Below are 25,373 nucleotides of genomic sequence, written 5' to 3'. Positions count from 1 at the left end.
AGTGTGAAATAACAGAGCAGAGTGACATAGGAACCCTCAGAGTCAGCAGTTGAGGGTGTGAGGGTGGGGATGGGTCTCCAGGTATGGGTAGGTGCATTCAAGGAACAGCAGTAAGATTGGTGGAGCTGAGAACAGTGGGAGAGATGACAGGCTATGAAACAGAGTTAAGCAGGGCCTGGGGATTTAGCTATGAAGGAGCTCAATTTTTATTTCACACACTGAGGAAGAAAAGGAGTATTTCAAGTAACAGAATGGCTATAAGTGACACTCAAGCAAATCCCTTTCTGGCCTTTGGAGGATGGATGGCCTGTGGTAGGTGGGAATGGAGGAGGAAAGGTACCTGAGTGGACTGAGAATGTTCAGGTGAGACTACAGGGTCCTCAATGAGGAAGACACTGACTAGATCTGGGGCTATTTCTGAGTAGGAACTAAAGCTTGACACAGCAGGTGACTTCTAAGTTCTGGGATAACAAAGCAAGTATATCCGGTGGCCTCATGCAAAGTCCACAACAAACAGGTTGGGGGAACAGGACCACCTCTACAAGTGAGTTCACCTGCATAACACACAGCTGGGAATTAGTACATCCAATCAGTATCTCTAAAAGGAGCAACCGATCTTTCTGACAGCCACGATTATGACAGTACTGATTCTGCCTTTGGGAAACTCACTCACATGCAGAATGAGTCTCTGCCAGCACACCACAAACGTGAAATTCCTCCAACAGTCCTAGTTCTAAGTTTCTCACAGCATCATGAACCAAACAAGGACAACAAAATTGAAAGCTGAAAAACTAATCTAACTGCCCATTTTTGCTCAATTGAAAGCAACCTATTATTTTCTTAATAATTACAGCTTATTCTAAATTATAGAAATAATTGAGAAGTGTTTAGCCACATCTTTTTTTATTTAGTTATTTATTGAGATAGAGGGGCTCATTGTCTACCCCAGGCTGGCTTTGAACTCCCCATCATCTTATCTCAGTCTCTCAAGTGCTGGGATTATAGGCATGGATCACCATACCTGGCTTTCATTATCTAATTTTAAAAAATATGACTGATGTCTCCAAGGAACTACCAGAACGAAGACAGCTAACTTGACTAGGGGCAAACAATTAACAGAAAACCTAAGGAAATGCAAGCCGGTTCCAGGCAATTTTAAATTACTTCAAGAAATACCAAATAATGCAAAGAATACATAGACTGTTTTTAATCATTCTTTAAATAGCAAAAAGAAACAAAATTAATTTCAACATGTCATAGCACTACCATTTCAACATGTTATCAACATTAAGATATTGCAATGTTTTACAGTTTTTGATACTAAGCCTTCAAAATTTGGCATGTATCTTACATTTGCATCATAGAAAAATTGAAACTAGTGTATTTCCAACTAGTCATCAGCTACCAGCCTGGACAGCACAGCAGCAGAAGCTACGGATGAATGTAGAGTACTCGCGGTATTACATGTGTTCTCTTTCTACACACTTGTTACTCTTCCTAGGACCTACTGGGTAGAAAGCAGAGACAGAAATGCATCCACTGAAGTTTTTACTTTTCTTCTGAATTTTGCCTGCTCTCATGACTACTCAGAACACATTTCTTAGCTTCTCCTGCTACAAAGTATGCCATATGACTGAGTTCTGGATAGTATGAAGTAATCTCAAAAGGCAGGAAACTTCTAGAAAGAGTCCTTACGGGAGAGTACTGTGCCTTTGTCCCTTCCTCACAGTTTGACATGGCAATGAGATGGACAGAGCTCCAGTCCCGACATTGAGGACAAATGTGTGAACATATAGTCTTCAAGAGCAGAGTCAAGATCTCTCAGAGGAATGAGGAGTCAAGCTGGCAAATCAGCCTGGGTTGTTCACTTCCTACACTCCATTTATAGGTAAGAGAAATAAATAGTCTTGTAGAAGCAGTCATTGATAGATTTTACCCAATTTTAATCGGTATGCTTGCAAACTTGCCAAAAGATTTTAAAGATGAAAGACTGAAATGAATTATTAAAGCAAGCTTCATATTACTATGAGGCTTTATTACCTCCATGGCCATTATTTTTTTATTACAATAGATAATCAAAAGTTGGCTGTGTATGGATGGTGTCCCAGAGCCTCTGGAGGTATGCTGGGAATGTGGCTTCTATGTCGTGCTGGCTATGAGTGCATTTTCAAAGGGAAAGGAGGCAGACAACTATTCCTAGAGCTGATGCTGTTTATGCTTGAAATAGAGCTGAGCTCTCCTTGGGAATGAAGTGTGCTTGGACATACCAGACCAAAACAGCAGAAAAGCCTGGTGCCATCCAAGAAAAACCAGAGTAATGTGGAAACAGAGATACAGTCCTGCTAAACACGGAAACAACCTTCCTGACAAAGCTGCTGGACACAAGTTCATGTGATACTGTGATCCCTGGGGATTTAACTAATGGAAAAGAAATAAACAAACTAGACTTGTACTCTAAAAATAAAACAAACCCCAAAACTTTAAAGAGCCAATCGTCTATTCAAAATAATAGTTTTGCTCTCTTCACAAATTACAGGAAAACCTAGAGTTCCCAAAGAGTGCTAGCAACTAGAAGAGGATCTAGGCATGTTAGTAGATGGATCAGTATAGCAGCATCTCAGTGGTAACCACATACTTCATTTTAAACACAGCCTGTTTACCAACGGGCTCCATTTCCTACAGCGTGCTACATTTTAATACATGTAATATGGGCAAGTGAGTTCAGTATTGAGGAAGGTTGGGAAGCAAGGGTTAAGAAAAGGCAAACTGTTTCTTTGTAGGGAATAACACTGTGGTAATACCCCAAAGGAAAACACACCAGTGTCATTTTCTAATTTTGATTAGGAATCCCTGCTCTGCTCTCACTTACATGTAAACTCTTTTATAATTGAATATTCTTCGGGGCTAATTTTCCACAGATCAATTCTGGGAAACACTGAATTAAAATACATGTAATTTTAACTATAAATATTTATGTACATACACACGCAAAAAAGAAAAATCTGACTCAAGCTGTGGCCAAAGGCTTGCTTTCCCAGAGAATGGTGCTCCAATTTAAGAAAGGGGTGAAAATAGCAAACAGAACAGAATATTTGGAATAAACCGAAATAGAGCCCTTACCAATATTAGTGGGGCAGGCTAGCAATATGTAGAGAGCAAAGAAGGTGATCTCTTGTCACAGAAACTGCCATCAAGGGCCACTGGATTCCTCTGGATTAGCTACTACAGAGATCCAAAGAAGTCTATGAAATGGCTTACAAAAGTAAGAATTTGACTTGAAGTACGAAAATCCAGTGGGTTCCCAAGACTGTTTCCGGGAACTAGGACTGTTTGGGTCCATACTTGCACTTTAATAAGATCTAGGCACTGAGGTTACAGAATATGATATGTGAAATACATCATTATAAAAGGTTTGTTTAGACTACACTGTCAAATTTTTGGACATCTTTGAAGGAATTGCTAAACTACAAAGATGTCCAATTAGTATCCAGACCCAGGATACCAGATTTCTCTGACTGTCAGCTTAGTTAGGGCCTGCAACAAGTGTATGCAGTGCTGGACAAGTCTGGGAATTCCATCTGCTTTGGACAGGTACTGGAGCATACAGTCATGGGCTGCTCCACAGGAAGACTCACCTCTTTGCATATGTAAGTGTGCACACACAGATCCCAACAGTTCAACTGTCCCTTAAGTCTCAGAATAACTTATAAGCCAGTTAACTATACAGTTTAGATTAACAAATTTTAAGTTTTCTCATTACCTCTTCCAGGACATAAAAACGCTGAAGGCCTTTAGAAGTTTTCTACTCTAAGAATCAGGAATCTGAATTTCAGACTAGTAAAATTAAACAAACAAACAAACAAAACACAACTGAATCCTAATACAGGGCTTCAATCTTTTTATTGTGCTTGGTAAAGAAGAAAAAAAAACCCCACAGAAACAACACACTTATCTTCTAATATATTTCTAAGAATTTTAATCTCAGGATTCAAATTGAATTTTGTGAAAATCTAACTAAACCACTGAGGTCTGGGTGTGATACCTGCCCAACACTTTTTGAAAAGGATCCAGACAGGTCAACAGCCTGAGACAGCACTCCTTCCACACACTGAACTCCCCTGTTTTTGTGGTAAAAGAAAGTGCTTCAAAGACATACCCTCCAATGTAAGGGGGAAAAATGTTTGAATGTGGGGTACACAGTATGTGGATATGTACACGGTGGGGTGGGTCAAGCAAACCCCACCCATGGGAACAAAAAGAGAACAAACCATTGAGTATTAAGAATTTTCAAGCACTTACCATCACACAGCTGCCCAAGCTGAGGTGCTGAAGCTCTGCACAGAAGTTCAAAATGCTCAGCAGTGCTGTTTGCTGCCATTGGGGACCACATCAGAGGCAAAGGCAGAAAGTGAATGAACGGGAAACAAAGAGAAGAGGTCAATTAGACATTAAAGGCTGTCACTGCTTTTCTTGAAACACAGCTGAAAACCTAGGTTACAGAGTCCACAGATGCCATTTAATGAGTCCCCAGGTGCTCCCACCATTGACTGGCCTGGTTTCGCGGTAATCATTAGCAGTCTCCATGTAAGTCATCACTTAGTATGGTTTTACATACTCTAAAGACATCTATATTCCCCATGGCCTATCAGTTTATTTCTCAGGTAAGCATTTGGAGTCTGCTTAAGAACAATGAGAGAGAGCTAGAGGTAGAGTGAGAAAGCAACAGAGCAAAGGCAAGAGAGTGACAGAGGGAGAGAAGGAGAGGGGGAAGGAGGGAGGGAGGGAGGGAGGGAGGGAGGGAGGGAGGGAGGGAGGGAGGGAGGGAGGGAAAGAGGGAGGGAGGAGGAGAGGGAGAGGAAGCAGCCCCACAGGGGCCTGGTGACACTCCTGAAGAGCAGCTGCAGCTCTGACATTCACTGATCAGCTGCAGTCTGATGGAACTGCCAATAGAGTCACCCCAAATCAAGACCGAGCTGGTGACGTTAATGTCAAAGGATTCTCTTTGCTGACAAGGATACCAACAACCATCGAGCACCTGTCAGTAGCAGATGCTGACGGAAACATATCTAACATGCACTTTCTAGTCATGTTTCTGCCATTTAATCCCATCTATCCTCTGCAATGAAAATGTCTGACCATTAAACCTCCACAGGTATGCTAGACTGCTGTACAGTCGTAAGTCAAATGTATTTTCAATTTTAGTGAGAGTGTGTGTGTGTGTGTGTATGTGTGTTGTGTGTGCTTGTGCCCACAAACGTACATTCTGTGGCCAGAGAAGGATGTCTGCTTTCTTCTTCTATCCCTGCTCTCTACCTTATTCCTTTGACACAGGATCTGTCACTGAATGGCAGCTCACCGTTTCAGCTAGAGTGGCTGCCCAGAAGCTTCCATCTGCCTGGCTCTCCTTTCTCTACCCCATTGCCGGGTTCCAGGCACATGCACTCATGCTGTACTTTTCACATGGGTACAGAGGTTTGAACTTAAGTCCTCACACGTGCACGCCAAGTACTCTTACCCACTCAGCCATACTGCCAGTCAGTCCTAAAAATATATCTAAGGTGCCAACTCATTTTGTAACACCTCTACCATGAAAAATTATAAAAAACAAACAATAACAACAAAAAGGCAAAAGACATTCTAGTTTCTCTTTTATTAGAAGAAAACTATTCAAATGTGCAAGGCAAACTTTCTAAACTTTTAAACTAAATTTTTTTGTGTGTGACAAATTTAAGATATTAACAAATTGATGGGTGATATCATTCTGTATGCTGTGAAAATGTGTTGGTCTGACTGGTTGATAAATAAAGCTGTTTGGCCAACGGTGAGGCAGAATAAGGTTAGGTGGGACATTCTAACTAGAGAGAGGAAGGGAAAAGACAAAGCAGAGGAGATGCTGCTAGCCGCTGCCAGAAGAAGCAAAATGTAAAGGTACCAGTAAGCCACGAGTCAGTGGCAAAGTATAGATTTATAGAAATGGGTTAATTTAAGATATAAGAGCTAGATAACAAGAAGCCTAACATGGCCATAGTTTAAAAATAATATTAGCCTGTGTGTGTTTAATTGGATCTGAGCAGCTGTGGAACTGGCGGGTGAGAGAGATTTGTCCTGACCGTGGGCCAGGCAGGACACAGGGAAAACTTCAGTTAGAAATGGTGTCCAACATGCGGCAAGAGTTTCCACCTAAAACCTGAGAGCTTAAAAAGAGATTATAAATGTAGCTAAGAGCACCTTCCTAGTTCATGCCACTCATGGTGGGCCTAGGTACAATGATGTGTCCCCTGGCTATGGCAGGTTCACCGCATTTGGGCTGGAACTATAGCATGGAGGATTCCCGCCGAGTTACACAGAGGTTTCTACAAGTCGCTCAATATGGTGCGTGATGGATATACCTTCCGCTACTAAAAAAAAAAAAAAAAAAAAAAAAAAAAGGTTTTTAGGCTATACGCTGTTAGATGGAAACATAGACCCACTGCTTCCCAGAGAAACTGTTCTTGCCTGGACTGCTTGACAAAATGTTGTATCAACTGGACATGTAGGACCCACAGGAAGCTGAACACTGAACTTTGCAAGGCAAAAATGGTCCTTCAGGTTCCTGCTTTGCAGAAGAAACTGCCAGACATTCTATATGGCCATAGTTTACAGTACTCTACTAGTGTTTGCAGTAGTTTACACATATGTCCACATGTTATCCAGACTCCTACCTTTCAGGTACAGGGCAAACCTCCTCTCTTCAGAGGGTCTCCCTTTTAACAAATAGTGTGCAGCAGATAGGACTGGTGATGGGACATGACTGCACAGAGTTCACAGATATTTGATCCAATATGACGCTGGGTGTGTTTCTATGAGGGGCTTTTGGACAAGATTAACATTTAAACCAGTGGGTTGAGTAAAGCAGACTGCCCTCTCTAACATATCATCTAATCAGTTTAAGCCTTAAACAGAACAAAAGGGCTAACCCTTCCACCAAACAGAGGAGAGAGCCAAGGTCTGAAGAAGAGTTCTGCCAGTTCCCAGGGAGTGAACCCAGAAGCCACAGTCAGCTTTGAGATGCACAGAACCCCAGCAGGTAACCCAGCTGCAATCTCTCTTCCTTGAGTTTCCTTAGAGCCAAAACTACCAGCAGCAGGAACACTCCAGATTCCCCAGTCACAGAACTGCGTGAGATGATAAATGTAGGTTGTTTTGGAATAACTGATATATAATGAGGTACATAATACAGTGATTGATACAGGGCGAGTATAACATTTATTAAATGAATGAACAAGGTTCCCTTTGAGGATTAAAAATACATAAATTTATAGCAGTGCCTAATGTTCACTGTGTCTCTAAATGAACAGATACCTCAAACTGTGCTAATTCAGCAATTTATTCTTTGCATCCAATTGGAATTCATCTCCTTTATTGACTTTAAAATTCCAATAAGCATCATTTATCTCCTAGACTTCAAATCAGTTCCTTCTTACAAATACATGTTTAGTCTACTTATATTCTGTTAATTTCTAGGTTTTGTTTGAGACAGGATCTCATTTCACAGCACTGGCTCTTCTGGAACTTGCTATGCAGACCGGGCTGGCCTCAAAGAGAGATCTGCCTGCCTCTGCCTCCTGAGTGCTAGGACTGTGCACCATTACATACAGCTTTAGCTTGTTTTGAAGAACTATTTTCATTTACTGCTTGGAACCTCACTCCCAATCCCCACTTGGTATTTTTTAGTGCACCTTGATAACTCCCTTCTAGGACCAGGACTTCTAATGAGGTCCCAGTCTGCAGGAGACACAGGGACACTGCAGAACCAGCAAGAAGCTTAGCTCAGTTCTGACCATAACACATGATCAAGATGCAAGGTCCTTCTTGGTATATCTGCACAGGGGCAAATCCTTCCTTTTTCTAAGATTCTCAATCAACAGCCTAGCCCAGAGTAGCCTGGAAAGCCACATCACTCAGATCTGCTCTCCAGCCTCAGGCTGTAACAGTAATGTTCTCTTGGAATAGTTTAAGATAAAGCATTTTAACTTGTCTAGGCTGTCCTTAGAGGAAGCATATCCATCACTGGGTATCTACCTTAAAGACTATAATTTTTTTAAAGTACGGTTTTATTCTATGAAAACTTCATACATGTACACAATATATCTCGATCATTCCTACCCCTTCTCCCCTTCCCTACTTCTCCCAGACCTCCCCCACTTCATCTTCCACTCCCAACTTTAGGTCATTTTTTAATCTACTAAATCAAATTAGCTGCCTATATGATGTGCACGTGTGCAGGGCCACCCACTGGAACATGGGCCACATATCAGGGCCAAATCCTCAAAAAAAACTGACCCTCTCCCAGCAGCTATCAGTTGCCAATAGCACCTCAGTTAGGGGTGAGACTTTGTGAGTCCCTTCCCTGTCTACACTGATTAAGTGTCTTCTTGCTCTGTACAGGTTTTGTGCAGGAACCATAATGACTGAGGTCATGAATACAAAGGTTCTGTCCTGACGAGGAGACACTGTTTCACAGCAGTCTTCCACAACTTCTGGCTCTTACAATCTTTCCACCCTCTGTTTAGTGGTCATGTTCCATGAAAAGACTGTAACTTCAAGGCATAGACTCAACAGCACATCTTCCCAACTCATTTAAAGAACAATTTACTATTTGTTTTTATTTTATGTATTTGACATACTTGCATGTGTGTATGTTCATTACATGTGTGCCTTGTGTTTATGCAAGCCAGAAGAGGACATTGGATCTCCTAGAACTGGCTTTACAGAGGATTGTGAGCCATCAAATCCCAGGCCCTCTCCAGAGTAGCAAGTGCTCTTGACACCTCTTCTTCCTGCCCAACTCACCTTTGAACTAAGAATCTAGTCTAGAAAACATCTTGATGCATTCCTTCTTCTGAACAAATTTAATTTCCTTTTAAATTGTATTTTTATTATTTAAAACAATTTTTAAATCTAACTATATTTGATCATATTCTTTCCCTCCCCAAGTCCTTCTCTATTGTCTCCTACTTCTTACTCATACAATTTTAAGTTCTTTCTCAAAAAACAACAAAATATACAAAGCACAACCCCTCAAAACAAAAACCAAAATAAAACCACACACCAAAACAAAACAAAAAACACCAAACTGTAATCAAATAAAAGCATACACACAAAAATCTGTGGAGTCCAGTTTATGTTGGCCAACTACTCCTGAACATGAGGCCTACCCTGGAGTGACTGATGCCCCCAGTGTCATTCTATTGAAGAAACCTGACTTTCCCTTTCCCGGCAGGTATAAATGAGAGTGCAGCTGTTAACCTTTACCCCAGCAGCGAGGTTTTCATTCACTGATTCATTTAAAAAATATAACAAATATAAGAAAAAACAAAAACTACCACATCGAAGATGAACAAGACAAAGCAACAGAAGGAAAAGAGCTCAAGTGAAGGCACATGAATTGGAGACATCCACACACTCAGGGATCCCATAAACACACTGAACCGGAAGCCATAATACAGAGGACCTGAGGCAGACCCGTGCAGGCCCTGTGCATGCTGCCTCAGTCTCTGTGAGTTCATACGAGCTTTGCTCATGTTGATTTAGAGTGTCTTGTTTTCTTGGAGTATTCCATTCCCTCTAGCCTTTACACTCTTTCCACCTCCTCTTTCTAGAGGTTCCCTGAGCTCTGAGGGGAGGAATTTGATGGAGACATCCTATTTAGAGCTGAGTGTCTGCACTGACTTTAACATACAGAAAAGGAAGTTTAGTCTGAATATTTGGGCAAATATTTTACACAAATTTAATCAGTCTTCATATTAAATTGGAAATGACAAAAGTTATGAATAGTAAAGAAAACTATCATTTTTATTCTCACTTTACAAAAGAACTATCATAGGACAAAAGAAGCTTCCTGTTTAAGGATCTCATTCATCTTTGCTGAAAAAGAGATCAAAGGAAGACTGCAATGCAGAAGGATAAGAATAATGACAAAGGAAGGGCTTCGGTGAGAGACTTAATAAGAAGCTAAAGAAAGAGAATCCGAAGGCTGGGATGTAAGAGTGAAGTGAGCAAATATAAATGACCCTCCTTTCAAGGTTCTCTCCAGCAGGACTAAGGAGTGGTAAACCAGCCCCAGGTTAAGAGACTATTTGTAGCATCAGTTTGCAATCTCTCTCCATCTAGTAAACCTGCTTCCTCACAAAACAGTTACACAACAGTCTTTGTCTACGCATTCAGATTTAGAATGAAGGAAGTGCTACTCATGTCAAAGCAATGAGAAAAAACTAACTCTTCTTATAGAAGATGGTCAGATTTGGGAGTCTCAACAGTTTAGGGTAAGAGCTGGCAAGCTACAACTCACAGGAGAAATACACTTTGCTACTTGTTCTCATAAATAAAGTTCTATAGGAATCGTTTCAGCATTGTCTATAGCTGTTATCTCATTTAGCAATATAGTTGTCTGTGATGAAAAATGTAAGACCTACAGAATCTAAAATATCTACTCATTCAATACAATTCTACCATAGTAAGTATTTGCAACATTTCTATACATCTACAGCATACCAACAGGTGAATCAAAACTGTATAAAGTGTACATTTGCCAGGTGATGGTGGTGCATTCCTTTAATCCCACTACTGGGAGGCAAAGGTAGGTAGATCTCTGTGAATTTGAGGCCAGCCTGATCTACAGAGTGAGATCCAGGACAGTCAGAACTACACAGTGAAACCCTGTCTTGAAAAAATCAAAAACCCAAACCAAAACAAAAATGTTCAACAGTCGAAGTAAAAAGTTTTTCAAGACTCTTTTTAAGGCTCTAAGTACCTTTTTAAGACTCTAAGTCCACAAATTCTACTGGCTACTTCTGCAAAATTTACTCAATAGAAGCACATACAACTTTAAATAATTTAAATAGTAGATTTAAGAATGCAAGGCAGCATATTCACTTTTAAATGAGTTTATAATTTTCAAGCTTTAGTCAAATTGCTATGAGAAGGAATATACTAAGGACTGATTGGAACCATGTTTTCTGCATAATGATCAAACCATACTCTAGGAAAAGGATGTCATCTAGTAGAATAAATGTTCAGAAAAGAAAGAATTCTTCTCCACTCTACCTAAAATCTACCTAACCTATTCAGCAGCTTTAGAATTCAATGGACCAGTATTGATAATAAATCAACAAGTTAGTCGATAAAGCTTCATAACCCAGTACCATATTATAAGAATAAATATGTAATCAAATATTCAGGTAGATCACATGACTATTAGTAAGACACAAAGTAAAGGAGTAAATGACAATGTACTGTAAAAGGTTGTGAGTAGAGAGCAAAGCAAAAAGCAATCAGGCAAAAACCACAGAATGCATGCTCATAGGACTGAGGTGTCCGACCACATTCCAGTTATCACAATATGGTGAAGCCTCCTTCTCCAGCCTCTGTTCCCAGCTGCCCCTCTGTTTCTTTAGCAGTGTTACTAACAGTGTTCTCAGGGAGGCCTCCAAATAGTCAGATGCTGTAACAGACACTTATGAAACATACAACTTCACAGCTATTGGTCCACAGTTCATGAGTTCCCCATGGGACTAGACTAGGCCCCTTGCATAGGTGAGACAGTTGTTTAGCTTGAACTATTTTTTTTATTATTATTAAGAAATTTTCTATTCATTTTATATACCAACCACAGATCCCCCTCTCCTCCCTCCTCCCGCCCCAGCCTTCCCCTCCAACCCATCCTCCATTCCCATCTCCTTCAAGGCAAGGTATCCCATGGGGAGTCAGCAGAGCCTGGTACATTCAGTTGAGGCAGGTCCAAGCCCCTCCCCCCTGCACCAAGGCTGCTCAAGGTGCCCCACCATAGGCACTGGGCTCCAAAAAGCCTGCTCATGCACCAGGAACGGATCCTGATTGCTGTGGGATGGTCTGTATGTCAAATGTGTTGCTGATTGGTCAATAAATAAATCACTGATTGGCCAGTGGCCAGGCAGGAAGTATAGGCAGGATTAACAGAGAGGAGAATTGAGAGAACAGGAAGCTGGGGGAGAGAGACACTGCCAGTCGCCGTCAGGACAAGGAAGATGTAAAGTACCGGTAAGCCACAAGCCACGTGGCAAGGTATAGATTTACAGAAATGGATTAATTTAAGCTGTAAGAACAGTTAGCAAGAAGCCTGCCACCGCAATACAGTTTGTAACCAATATAAGTCTCTGTGTTTACTTGGTCTGGTCTGAGCAGCTGTGGGTCTGGCAGGTGAGAGAGATTTGTCCTGAGGTGGGCCAGGCAGGAAAACTCTAGCTACACCTGATCTCAAAGCAATTCCACTAAAATCAGGAATAAGACAAGACTGTCCACTCTCCACATATTTATTCAATACAGTACTTGAAGTTCTAGCTAGAGCAATAAGATAAGAGGAGATCAAGGGGATAAAAATTGGAAAGGAAGAAGTCAAACTTTCACTATTTGCAGACAATATGATAGTATACATAAGTGACCTCAAAAATTCTACCAGGGAACTCCTACAGCTGATAAACTCCTTAAGTAATATGTCAGGATACAAGATTAACTTAAAAAAAAAATCAGTGGCCCTCATATATATGATAGTAATAAAAACAGCTTGGTACTGGCATAAAAACTGACATGTGGACCAGTGGAATCGAATTGAAGACCCTGACATTAATCCCCACACCTATGAACACCTGATTTTGACAAAGAAGTCAAAACTGTACAACGGAAAAAAAAAAGAAAGCATCTTCAACAAATGGTGCTGGTGTAACTGGATGTCAACATGTAGAAGAATACAAATAGATCTGTATCTATAGCCATGCACAAAACTCAAGTCCAAGTAGCTTGAACTGTTTAGGGAGCCCCCTGGCAGTGGGATTGGGATCCATTCCTGGTGCATGAGAGGGCTTTTTAGAGCCCAGTGTCTATAGTGGGACACCTTGTGCAGCCTTGGTGCAGGGAGAGGGGCTTAGACCTGCCTCAACTGAATGTACCAGGTTCTGCTGACTCCCCATGGGAGACCTTGCCTTGGAGGAGGTGGAAATGGGGAGTGGGTTAAGGGGGAAAGCTAGAGGTTGGGAGGAGGAAGGAGTGGGGGATCTGTGGTTGGTGTGTAAAATGAATAGAAAATTTCCATTTCTTAATAATAAACAAAACAAAACAAAACCCATATAACTCCAAGGAAAGCATTGACAGGTCAAAGGACAGTTAATAGACAAGAAATTTTGGTTTAAGCCAATATGAAGTCTCATGTGGTTATAGAGAATTATTACTAGTGCCTTTCTGTTACAAGGAAATTTATTAATAGGTAAAAGAAGGCATAAATTCAAATCTTCACTGACAGTATTTAAGAAATGCCACCTATAAGCTTCATCACTTCTCATCCTCTAGACTTCAATAGTGCTAAGCAAAAACACTTAAAATGATGACATTTATGCTTACATAACTTTTAGAAAGTCTAGATTTATGGCTTAGTAGAGTTACCTAAGACTATCATGCACATTTCACAATATGTTTGGTAGACTTTGTTTTTTATTGTATGGTAATACAGGCTTATAATTGTTACAACTAGTTGGTACTTTTTTTTTTAGCTTGGTGTTAAAAATTAATTGTTACTTATTTATAATAAAAGAATGCAACCTCCAATTACACACTCTATATTGAAAGACAGGATTCTAAATCAGTATTCTCTACTCTAAAACATGATTCTTAGAAAGCTTATTGATAAAGGGGCATTAACAAGTTTATATATTACAGACAGAGAATCTAAAATATGGACTAATGACACTCATGATCACAAAAAAATGTAATTTCACTGATGATAATATCTTCCAAATACTTCAGGGCAATATCTCCAAGTAATAAATTTGGATTTTATTAAAGTATATTCACCAAATGAAAATTCATAAATGTACATGTAGATAACTTTGATGAAATTCTAAAAACACAGTCACTCAGCTTAAAATACATGCATACATGTGAATTTCTCTGAACATTTTTTATCTTTGAGTGCCAAAACTCAGTAAATTTGAAGAAGGGAAAACTTGAAGTCTCTTAAGAACTATTTTGAGTATTTCAAACTATCTATACACAGAAGGAATCATTATTCTAGATTATTTAAATTTAACAGATTTCCTATAAGCTATCTACTACAAATTATTCTCTTTATAGACTTCAAATATGTAACATAATTGCAACTTGAAAATATTGTTTTTTACAAATTGAATTTTAAGATCAATAATACTGTGGTGGAAAAGTTAGACTTCTGCTTAAAAAGGTCAAAGATCATAAATGATATAAACAAATCTTACCCAGACGTTTGATGGGGAAAAGGAATGTTCTCTAAACCTAACTACAGACAAGCACAGCCACTCAAAACCAGAGCCTCAGAACTTTAGCTTTAAGTTCCAAGTTCAGTAAAGTTCAGATGCTTGCCACATTCCAATAATCTGCATGTATAAAGGAACGCAATCTAGGACTACATAGTTATACCTCGGTCTTGCTCAACCCTCTCCCATCAGAACTTATTCTACTATGGTATCTTTATACCATATACACACCATAAATACTTGAATTTATCAATCCTTATAGATGAGTGAACTGATCAATTTCTTTTACAACTCACCTGGATGAAATCAGTAAGTTGCAGAAAAAAAAAAAAGACATGGTCATTTACACAACGGATTTGTCAATATCCTTATTGAAAATGTAAGTCATGTTTCTATCAAAGGACAAGGGGTTAGGCTGGCACAGGAGCTTAAAAGAGGAATCTGAAACACATGTTGTTGACACTGTCTGTCTAAATGATGCCCAGCTAAGACACTCTGGTCTAAAGACCTTATCTTCTTCCAAAAGCACTTCTTTCTTCTTTCTTAAGATGTCACAAAACGGTATTGTGAACCCAGCCAACTACCTGTGGCTGGTGAGGTCATGGACTCTAGAGAAGAACCCAGTATTGCCACCTTCTTAAACCAATACACCTTCTCACTGCAATTAAAATACTTATCCCTATACTCACAAAAAAAGTAACTCTCATCTCTCATCAAAGAAGTTTCTTTTTTGCAGCAGATGGAGACTATTACAGAAATCAACAACTGGTCAAAATTCAGAGAAAGTCTGACTGTGGGTACCCAACTCCAACTGATACATCTATAACACAACTCCTACAACTAAGGCTTAGTGAATATCATGGAAAGGGGACAGAAAGATTGTAGAGCCAGAGACCCACAATGTCTGCTCTGACATAGCCTTCGATATATGGTAAGAAAGCTTCATCCATTAAATCTCAACAATATGGTCACCTAAATAAGACCTACATAGTGACACTACTCGTTGACATGCCAACCAGATTAGGGAGGAGTCTCATAAGGCCCCCACATAGATGGAGAGCTCAAGTAAGGCAATTATTGGGTGCTGAGAGACAGATAATATGCTGCAAGAGCCAGGTTATGAAATCAGCCAGGATAATCATCACAAGTGAAAGGAAAAAGGCAATGTTACAATATAGTATTATTCAGCCATAAAGAATAGTGGGATTAAGTCATTTGCAGGTAAATGGATGGAACTGGAAATCATGGTTATAAATTAGACAGACTCAGAAAGACCTGTTCTCTCATATCCACAAATCCAGATTTTTAAAAATACACATTAAAATAGAAGATGAACTATGAGAAAGGGGACCAGTGGGGAGAGGGTAATGGAGCAATGGTGTTTATCAAAGTATATAACATGTATGTATAAAATGTTATAATCCACTGTTTTATACAACCGATATGCACCAATAAAAAAAGACACCAACCTCTTTTATGTTGACGTCTTAAGAACTTTAATTCACATAACTCTTAGTGTCCTTCCATTCTCATCAAACAAGTCTTATGTGTTTGCCCTTAAGACATACCAATGAGAGAATGGGTACCTTAATCCCTATTTCTGTTACTGTGATAAAAGCAACTTAAGGGAGAAAGGGTTTATTCTTACTCTCAGTTCAAGGATGTAGTCTTTCATGGCAGGTGTCCTGGTTAATTTTTTGTTAACTTGACACAAGTCAGAGTCATTTGAGAAGAGGGAGTCACCATTGAGAAAATGCCCCCACTAGACTAGCCTGTGAACAAAGTTGTGGGGAATTTTCATGATTCATGATTGATGTGGGAGGGACCAGATCACTGTAGGTGGTGCCACCTGTGGGCAGGTGGTCCTGAGCTGTATAAGAAAGCAGGCTTGGCAGCCACAAAGGGCAAGACAGCAAGCAGAGTTCCTCTATGGTTTCTGCTGCAGTTCTTGCTTCCAGATGCCTGCCCTGCTTGAATTCAGGTCCTGACTTCCCTCAGTGATGGACTATTACCTGAAAATGTAAGCAGAAATAAACTCCTTCTCCCCAAGTGCTCTCAGTCATTGTGTTTTATCACAGCAGCAGAAAGCCCAAGACAGCAGTTAGTCAAGGCAGCAGGAAGTGGACAAGAACAACAACAACAAATCCACAAACAGGAAGCAGAGAAGGATGAATGCTCCTCTGCTCAGTTATTTCTCTCCACTTATTTAGTGCAGGATCCCAGCCAGGGAATGGCACCACCCGCAGTGGGTAGGTCTTCCCCCCTCAATTAATGCCACCAAGATAATCCCCCACAGCCTTGTCCAGAGTCCCATCTTCCAGTTCAATCTAGATTCTGTCAAGTTCACAATCAACCACCACAATGAGCTAATCAGTAGTGCCCTTTCCTGGCCAAATTTTTGGAAATTTCTTATACTTGGCTTTGGTCACTGTCATGACTATGGTCAATGAGTCAGTATCTGAGGGATAACCTCCTTTTTCACTGTAGTGACTAATCAGATCCTGTTACTCTGACCACAACAACCTACTCCCTTAAGTAACACAAAACTAATGCCACCAAAAGCCTCAGTGTTTCCTTCAAGACTTCTATATAGCCAAGCAGGAGAGTAGAGCACAGATAGATTCTAGCCTGCAGACATATATCAAGGACTACAAGAATGGCCATTAGCTTTTTTACGTATTCATTAGGTTTTTGTCAATTTGACACCAACTAGAGTCACCTGGGAACAGGGACCTCAGTTGAGGAATTGCCCCTAAGACTGGCCTGTGGACAAGTCTCTGGGACAGTTTCTTGATTGATGATTGATGTGGGAGGGCCAAGTCCAGTGTGTGTGGTCATGGGTTGTAAGAAGCAAGCTGAGTGAGCTGGGGCAGTAAACCAGTAAGCAACTTTATTCCATGGCTTCTGTGTCAGTTCCTGCTTCTGGGTTTCTGATTGGGTTCCTGCCCTGACTCCTCTCAATGATGGACTTGAATGGGATGTGTAAGCCAAACAAACCCTTTCCTACCCAAGCTGCTTTTGGTCATGGTGTTTTATCACAGCAACAGAGAGTAAACTAGAAGTAGGAGGAGGATTTAAGTTCTCACATCCCACCCCTAATCTCCCCAAAGAATGCCAGCAAATGGGGTCAAATGTTTAAATACTGGAGCCTATGGGGGGCATTTCCTCATTTAAACTGTTACAATAATGTTATAGTTAATAAACTTGATTCTTTTAAAAACACAATACAAATATTCCTTTGTCTCATGTTCACTAGCTAACTCAACCTATCTGAAACAGAATTTTAGATGAGAGCTAATGGCAGCCTGCATTAGATACCATGGGCAGCCAAAGTTGTTTCTTCCTACCAATTTCAACTCTTGATCTTAGCCATCAGCACTGGCTCTGCTAAGTGTGAGGCCGTTCCCTTACTGTGTCTGTTTCCTAGCTGCACTGTGCCTACCTGCATACAATATGTTTTTAAATCAGGTTAAAAAAAAAAAGCAGTAAAGAAACTATGGTATCTGCATGTCAGAAAGTGAATTCATGGTACCAAATCAAATCATACTGCTTTTGATAGACAATTCGTGTCTTTTGTGAAAAAAATCAAGGTACTTTCACCAATAGGTTGGTATGAAGTTTTACTTAACAGATTAAAGTGGCATATGAAAAAGAAAAGAGGTACGCTATTCCCCAATAGAAGTGAAGATCAACTACTTTTGTTGCACGCTGGTTCATCAAGATGTAAGCAAAGGAGTCCTTGAAACTCTTGACACAGCCTACGAGGCTGGTAAACAGCTGCTGAACTATACTTGTGGATTAGTGACATGTACCAGTCCCCCACAAAACCTATAATCAGTTTTTTCACTTCCTCAGATTCTTTCAATTTATGCTCTATCATTCTTGAAGTGAGGCAATCAAAACTGGATGCAGGTGTTCCATTTATAACTCCAACTTTTAAAAACACTCTTGGTTTTCTTGCCTGCTGCTAAGCAACAGGATGGCATCCTTACTGAGATATCTGTCGTTCCATTCTCATTTCCCACTCCACATATTTTTTTTTCCCTCAAAAAAAAGTGTAAACAGGTTCAAACCTGTTAACAATAACCCAGACCGTTCTAGGAAATGCACAGGACTTATCTGCAAGACACTTCTAATGCACGAATCAGAACAGGAGTAAGTGGTAAAGAGATTTCATTGTTTTCAACAGAAGCTACCAAGTTTTTAGAGTACATTTTCTATGATCTTATGTACTCTTACAAATTTAACTCTATCACCGTGGATAGCAGACCGAGATTCAAATCTGACTGTACATATTGTTCTGGGCCTTATCTTCTGAAACTTCAATTTCAGCATCTATGAAATGGAAACACTGCCTACTCTCACTGGAATGGTCAGAGTTAAATATCAATACAGAGTGTCTGGCAAAGCAAGCAGAATACATCCCCAATTTATCAATCTTTAGAAATAAAACATGTCTTCAAACCCCTCTAAGTCTCTGTTTATTATACACATAGACTTAAGTTTGACAAAATTACACAGCATACTATACTTACTAATATGAATTATATAGGAACATAACATATAACTTTTATTGGATCATAATTTGACATCTAGCATCAATACTCTATATCAGACTCAATATTCTGCAATATTGATTATGTTCTTATTTTTTATTTTGTAGGGTAAAGGTTGAGGTGGCACAGTGGTACATACTTGTAATCCTAGTCACTCAGGAGATGGGGACAAAGAGACAGCTAGAGCCCAGGAGTTGGAGAACAACATGGACTTCAGAGTGAACATGTCATCTTAAGCAATTAAACATGGCACTGTGAAATTTATGGCCCTTTAAAAACAAAACAGTCTCTCCCAGAAAGCTCAATTTCATCCTTTTCTCCTCATATACATCTCCAGGGCAATGAAGTGCACTTGAAATCAGATCCTAATGTTAGAACATGTTGCTGATGACTGTGAAGAAAGAGAGAGGCCAGCCCCCTTATTGTCTTCTTATTCTCCTTTATTTCCATCCACTAGGCCATTCATGGGAGGTGGGCGTAGAAGGGCAGAGGTGACAAATGCATTACTAAGAAATAAGGCACATGTTTGCAGACTGACTGGAAAGAAACCAGCTGACAAAACTCCTCCTCTTCTTCACAAGGCATGACCTAGTGTCCATGCAGGACTCTGGCAGAGAGCCCCAAAGGAGGAAGTAACAAAAATTGAGTAAAGCATGGATAGAGCTTAAATATGGGAGAGGCAATTAAAAGTAAACAATGCCTGGGCAAGCTTTTCTCAGTTTTGAATCTACCATTTATATCACTAAAATAACATCATTTTCAAATTTTATTTTACATGAACTTCAGACAAATGAAAACTAATTTAGGGGATACAGAGATGGTTAAGAGCATTGGTTGCTCTTCCAGATGTCCCGAATGCAATTCCCAGCAACCACATGGTGGCTCATAACCATCTATAATGAGATCTGATGTTCTCTTCTGGCCTGCATGTAAACCTGCAGACAGAACATTGTATACATAATAAATAAATAAATCTTTAAAAAAAGAAAGCCCATATTTATATGTAAAACATTAAAAATTGTTAATTTAGCAGACGGCTCACCAAAAGTAGGTAAGAGGTAAGATAAGGTACAATCTAAAATTTATATATCTATACAATGAATGGGTTTACATCAATATTTAAGTAAGTGGAGGAAGCTAGCACTGGTCTATTTAGACTTCAGTATGTATATATAAATGTCTACTCTTATGATAGGAGATCTCAGTCCCTCTAGTCACATTTTATTAAACATAGACACAGTCTATCGGTCTCTTGAAGTGAATTTAAGAAAACCATAGACTAATAATTCATTGACAATTAGGTCATATGAATTTATAACATTTCAAAAGTTTATTTTCACAAATCATCACCAATGTAGGATGCCCTGTAAGTTTGGTTTCACCTTATTTTCTTTTCAAAGACATCTTTTTTTAAAGATTTATTTATTTATTATATACACAGAAGAGGGTGCCAGATCTCATTACATATGGTTGTGAGCCACCATGTGGGTGCTGGGAATTGAACTCAAGACCTCTGGAAGAGCAGTTGGTGCTCTTAACCTCTGAGCCATCTCTCCAGCCCCTCAAAGACATCTTTAATAGTTAAGTATATTACATTTCTTCTTAAAGTCAAATAACCAAAGAATTGAAAAAGGCAGTATTAGAGGGACCAAGACACTACAAGATATTGGTCCACAGAATCAACTAACCAGGGCCCATAGGACCTCACAGAGTCTGAACCGAAAGATCATGTATGGGTCAAATGGACAACCTCTGCACATATGTTATGGTTGTGTAGCTTGGTATTCCTGTGGGACTTCTAACAGTGAGAGTAGGGGTGTCTCTGACTCTTTTGCCTGCTTTTGGAACCCTTTTCCTCCTATTGGGTTGCCTCATGCTGGCTTGATATGAGGATATGTGCTTAGTCTTATTGTAACTTGATATAACATGTTTGGTTGAGATCCTCCAGGAGGCCTGCCCTTTTCTTTTTTTTTTTTTTTTTTTTTTTTGGTTTTTCGAGACAGGGTTTCTCTGTGTAGCTTTGCGCCTTTCCTGGAACTCACTTGGTAGTCCAGGCTGGCCTTGAACTCACAGAGATCTGCCTGGCTCTGCCTCCCGAGTGCTGGGATTAAAGGCGTGCGCCACCACCGCCCGGCACAGGCCTGCCCTTTTCTGAAGGGAAAGGAAGAGTGTATGGGGGGGGGGGGGAGATGGGCGGGGGGAAGACTGGGAGGAAAGGCAGGAGGGAGACTGTGATTGGGATATAATATATGAGAGAAGAATGAATGAATGAATGCATGTATGCATGAATGAATGAATGAATGAAAGGAATGGATATCAGGGGCTATAATTTTGTTCAGTTAGAAGCCAGTCTTATTACAAAGTTTGAAAGGTGGGCAAATAAAGAAAAAAAATTCACAAATTGTAAAAGAAAGCCTGGTAACTGATAACTGTTTTGTCCTTTAAAACAATTACAGGAATGAATTATAAACTTAAGGAAGTCAGAGTAGGGATAATAAAATCTGAGTATTATAAAAGCAGCATGGGAGCTCATAATAAATGAACTGTGTAGTAAAATAACACTATAACTATGCAATTAGTATTACTTATTGCTTTCCTTATATCATAAAGGTAGATAATCTTTCCAAGTTCAATGTGAATGAATTACAAAGATTTTGCATGCAAAACTTCTAAGTAAAAAGTTTTTTTAAAAGCAATGCATTGAAAATATAAATAAATAAATGAGGCATTATCTTATTCAGAAGGTTTCAAACTACATAGCACACTGACCAATAAAGTACAGATTTGCTTAAGTCTTAAAATAACTAGTTTATTAATCTAAATTATATAGTCACATAAATTATAACTATCAAGCACAATAGCATAAAGCATATACATCAACAAATTGTATGTGAATATCATATATAGTAAGCATAACAATAAAACCATGGTACTTCAGAATGGATGAAATTAAGAAAAGACAGTTGAAAAAAATTTTTAGACAGTTGAAAATTTTATACCCACATAAATGATGGCTCACCTTTCCACAGACCACTGAAACATGGGCTATCTTTAAAGTGGTACTAGGAAATCTTCTCATTTTACAAATAAAAAAGTCTAAGAATGGGAGAATGACTTAGCCTAGATCACAAAGGTTACCACTGGCAGGATCATAACTAGAATACTCTTCTTCCTATGATCCCAGATCACCTCTTAAATTCCAATTCAACAATCTGCACCTAACTGTTCCCAACTGCATTTGATCAAAGCTTCCATACACAATTTCAAGCTTCTATGAATTACAGGGGGAAAATGATAGTCAGCATCCCCCATGAAACCAAGCGTCTACTCTGATCTACTGTTAAAAATGCTGTAAGCCTACATGTTTTTTAAAGTGCATTGTGTCTATTCACATTTATTCAAGTTACTTCCAATCAAAGAGACAATTTCCTAAATACTTTACTAAACTGTGACAGCCCAAGCCTGATTAAGAATGAAAAGATCACAACTAATCTCACCGAAGACAGCAGATGTAACCAACATGTATAAGCAGAGGCCTTACTGTGAATCAAGCTCTGCAGTAAATGCTTTCCATGAACTAAAACATTGAATCCTTACAGCCTTTCCACATGGTGTATGTCTTCAGTTTATAAAAGGGAAGTACAGGGAGATAATGACCTCAAGGTACACAATTAGGAAGTGATCATCAGCATCCATAACCAAGTAATATGGTTCCAAAATACTCGGAAACCAACCTAGCTAGGCACTAACTTTAAAACACATAGAGGTAGTGTGGAGTACAGCTTTGTGGTAGAGGGTGTTTTGCATATTCAAGGCTCTGGGTTCAATCCCCAGCTCCCAAACATCAACAACAAACCACAAAGGAATTACCCAGCAATATAAGGACTGTGTTAACTGAGGCCCAAAATTTTAATATACTTTATATAAATTCTTAATTAAAAAAGGATATCAAAACCACTTATTAAAAAGTAATACTAAAAAGTATAAAAACAGTAAACTGTATGAGATGTTGTCTGTTTAATTCACTAAGAGTTTCAAGCACCTGAAACCTAATAGGTAGTCAAATATTTGTTATGTGACTAAAAAGAGAAATATTAGCGATTCCCACTGCATTAGGAAAAACACTGACAAATATCTCAAAATTCTATGATTCTATATCATTTACAAAATTCTACCTAATAAGTAATACTTCAAGTCCTAGAAAAAATATTAATTTCTAGATTATGTAACTATAAGAAAATCCAAAAGTTGTAAATGAAAAATGACTAGATTATAAGCATCAGTAAGGGGGGCAGATAAAAGAAAAATACATTTAAAGATCCAAATTTCCCAATATATTAATAATAGCCAGTGAAAATTAAATGAAAGGGAAAAATAGCATCTGAAAGTGTAACATGCAACACTTAAGTGGAGCCAGAATTATTTAGTATCTAAGTGAAGAAAACTACAATGTGTCTTTAGATGTAAAACAAGACCTACATGAGCAGATGAGAAGCTTTATCACAGACAGCAAAATAAAATATAATGACTTCTAAATGAAATTCCTGATGAAAGATATACCAGGTAGAATAAGTACATAGATACACTAAAAATTTTTGAATAGAATAGTGAGGAAAGACTTTCCCTTCACAGTAAAACATTATACTACAAAACTCCTGTGATAATGTTACACGACCTTTAATAGTTGCTTATACTCTCTAGGACCTGCCTAATATACATTACATATAATTTAGTACTCATAATGACCCAATGAACTCTGTATTTTTATCTTAGAGAGAGAAACTGAAATACCAAAGATGCTGAATAACTTGGACCAAGTAACATTCAAGACACGTAAAGGTCCATTATAGTGGGTAATACTATTTCAAGAAATATAATTTTATTCATTCACTTAGTAAGTATTTGCTGATGGCCAATCTTGACCAAATTCTATTCTAGAATCCGGAGACAGCATGATGAAAAAGAAGGGCATTATTCAATGCCATATATAAAATTATATGTCCTAATGTGAAGAGACAGAATTCAAGAAGGAAAATAATGATCATGCTAGAGCATTGTAGGGATGTTGAAAAAAGTAAAACTGGGTAATATAAGAGATGTGAACCAGAAAAGAGGCTTCCTTCTAATCAGTATTCAAGAAGTCATCTTTTAAAAATTTAAATGAGCTAAAACTTGGCTAATTATTAAAAAATGTAATATGCCAGGAATACATTGTGGATAAAGAGAAGAATGAAGGCCTGAGTTGGGATTAAGTAAGAATGCCGAAAGAACCAAAAGCAGCCCTCCATGTCTGGAGGAGAAGGAGTAAATAAACAGAAAGTCACTGCTTATTATGGGACCGTCGCATCTCTCCTTTAATCCAGAAGTATCACTGTCCCGTAGTGACGATAGTAAGCAAATGGAAACCATATACAGAAGACTGCTACTAGTTAGACATTTTATAAAACGGACATGCCTAGAACAATAAAATCTTGATCATTTAGAGAATGGCTAGCAAACTGTAGTGTAATACACAATATACAATTAATGCAAAGTCAGAAACTAGCACATACTGGCCTAGAAAGATGTCCTACAGACGTATGTGAAGAAAGCAAGCATATATATGACATGATTCTGCTTTACTAACATGAGAATTTGGAACCACAGTGCCATTAATTTTACCACTATGGCTACTTCTAACACGGTGCATTTTGCTTCCTCCCAACCAAGCACAAGTCCTCCTGCATGGCACCTGCCGGCCCCTTCCTCTAAGTCATTCCCTTGGCTCACTCCCCCACCCCTGCTCATTTCTTTCCCTGGGATCATGGGGACCATCCCATCAGTAACATTTAAAAGTTTATCATTTAAAACCACAATATATTATAATTTTGCAGCAACTAACCAAGTTCTAATGATTCTAGAGTATACAGATGATATCATAACCTTAGCTTATAAATGAGAAATCACATGAATAACTGAAGGCAATTAAATATTCAGCCAGATGTTTCATTAAGAAAAACACAAATGAGTTACTCTTACCTCTACTTTCGTCCGATAGAGAATGAGCCGCTTAAGGCTGCATAATTTGGCAATGTGACCGAAAGCCTGAGGTGGCAGTTTATCACAGGATGAGAGATTTAAGTCTTGTAGATTTGGGCACATTTCAGAAATAACCTCCAAGCAAGTTTCATTAAGGAAATGGCTGCAAGATAACTCAAGGCGTACTAATTCAGATCCACACACCTTTAGAAACCTGTGAAAACAATATTCCATGGAAATTATATAAAATTTGTAAAATATTTTTGCAAGAACTTTGAAATTATATCACCCCTTAACAGACATGCTTAGGAGAATAGATTCTACTAAATAAAACACATAACTTGATTCACTGAAGTTCTTACTGCATGCTGAAATGTTCATGGCTATGATAAATCAAGTTGAGAAGGTAATGGATTCACATGGTACAAAGTCAGCTACTATTAAGTGGAAATTAAGATGGCAGAGAAGATAGCTCTACTTACCTGTAATTCACATTTGAGTC

General features: G+C 38.9%; 1 protein-coding gene across 2 annotated transcripts in view; it reads right to left on the bottom strand.

Moving 5' to 3' along the window:
* Positions 1-25,373, bottom strand: part of Fbxl4 (F-box and leucine rich repeat protein 4) — a 79,274-nt gene that overhangs the window by 9,586 nt on the left and 44,315 nt on the right. For both annotated transcript variants that reach the window (XM_059254060.1, XM_059254059.1), the window contains exons 6-7: positions 24,872-25,085; positions 4,300-4,371 (exon numbers count right to left, since the gene is read on the bottom strand). In XM_059254060.1, coding sequence (XP_059110043.1) covers positions 4,300-4,371; positions 24,872-25,085 — 286 coding nt within the window. The remainder of the gene's footprint in view (positions 1-4,299; positions 4,372-24,871; positions 25,086-25,373) is intronic.

This window comes from Peromyscus eremicus, chromosome 2 (genome assembly GCF_949786415.1).
Source record: "Peromyscus eremicus chromosome 2, PerEre_H2_v1, whole genome shotgun sequence".
NCBI lineage: Eukaryota > Metazoa > Chordata > Mammalia > Rodentia > Cricetidae > Peromyscus > Peromyscus eremicus.
This window is presented reverse-complemented; position numbering and strand designations above follow the sequence as displayed.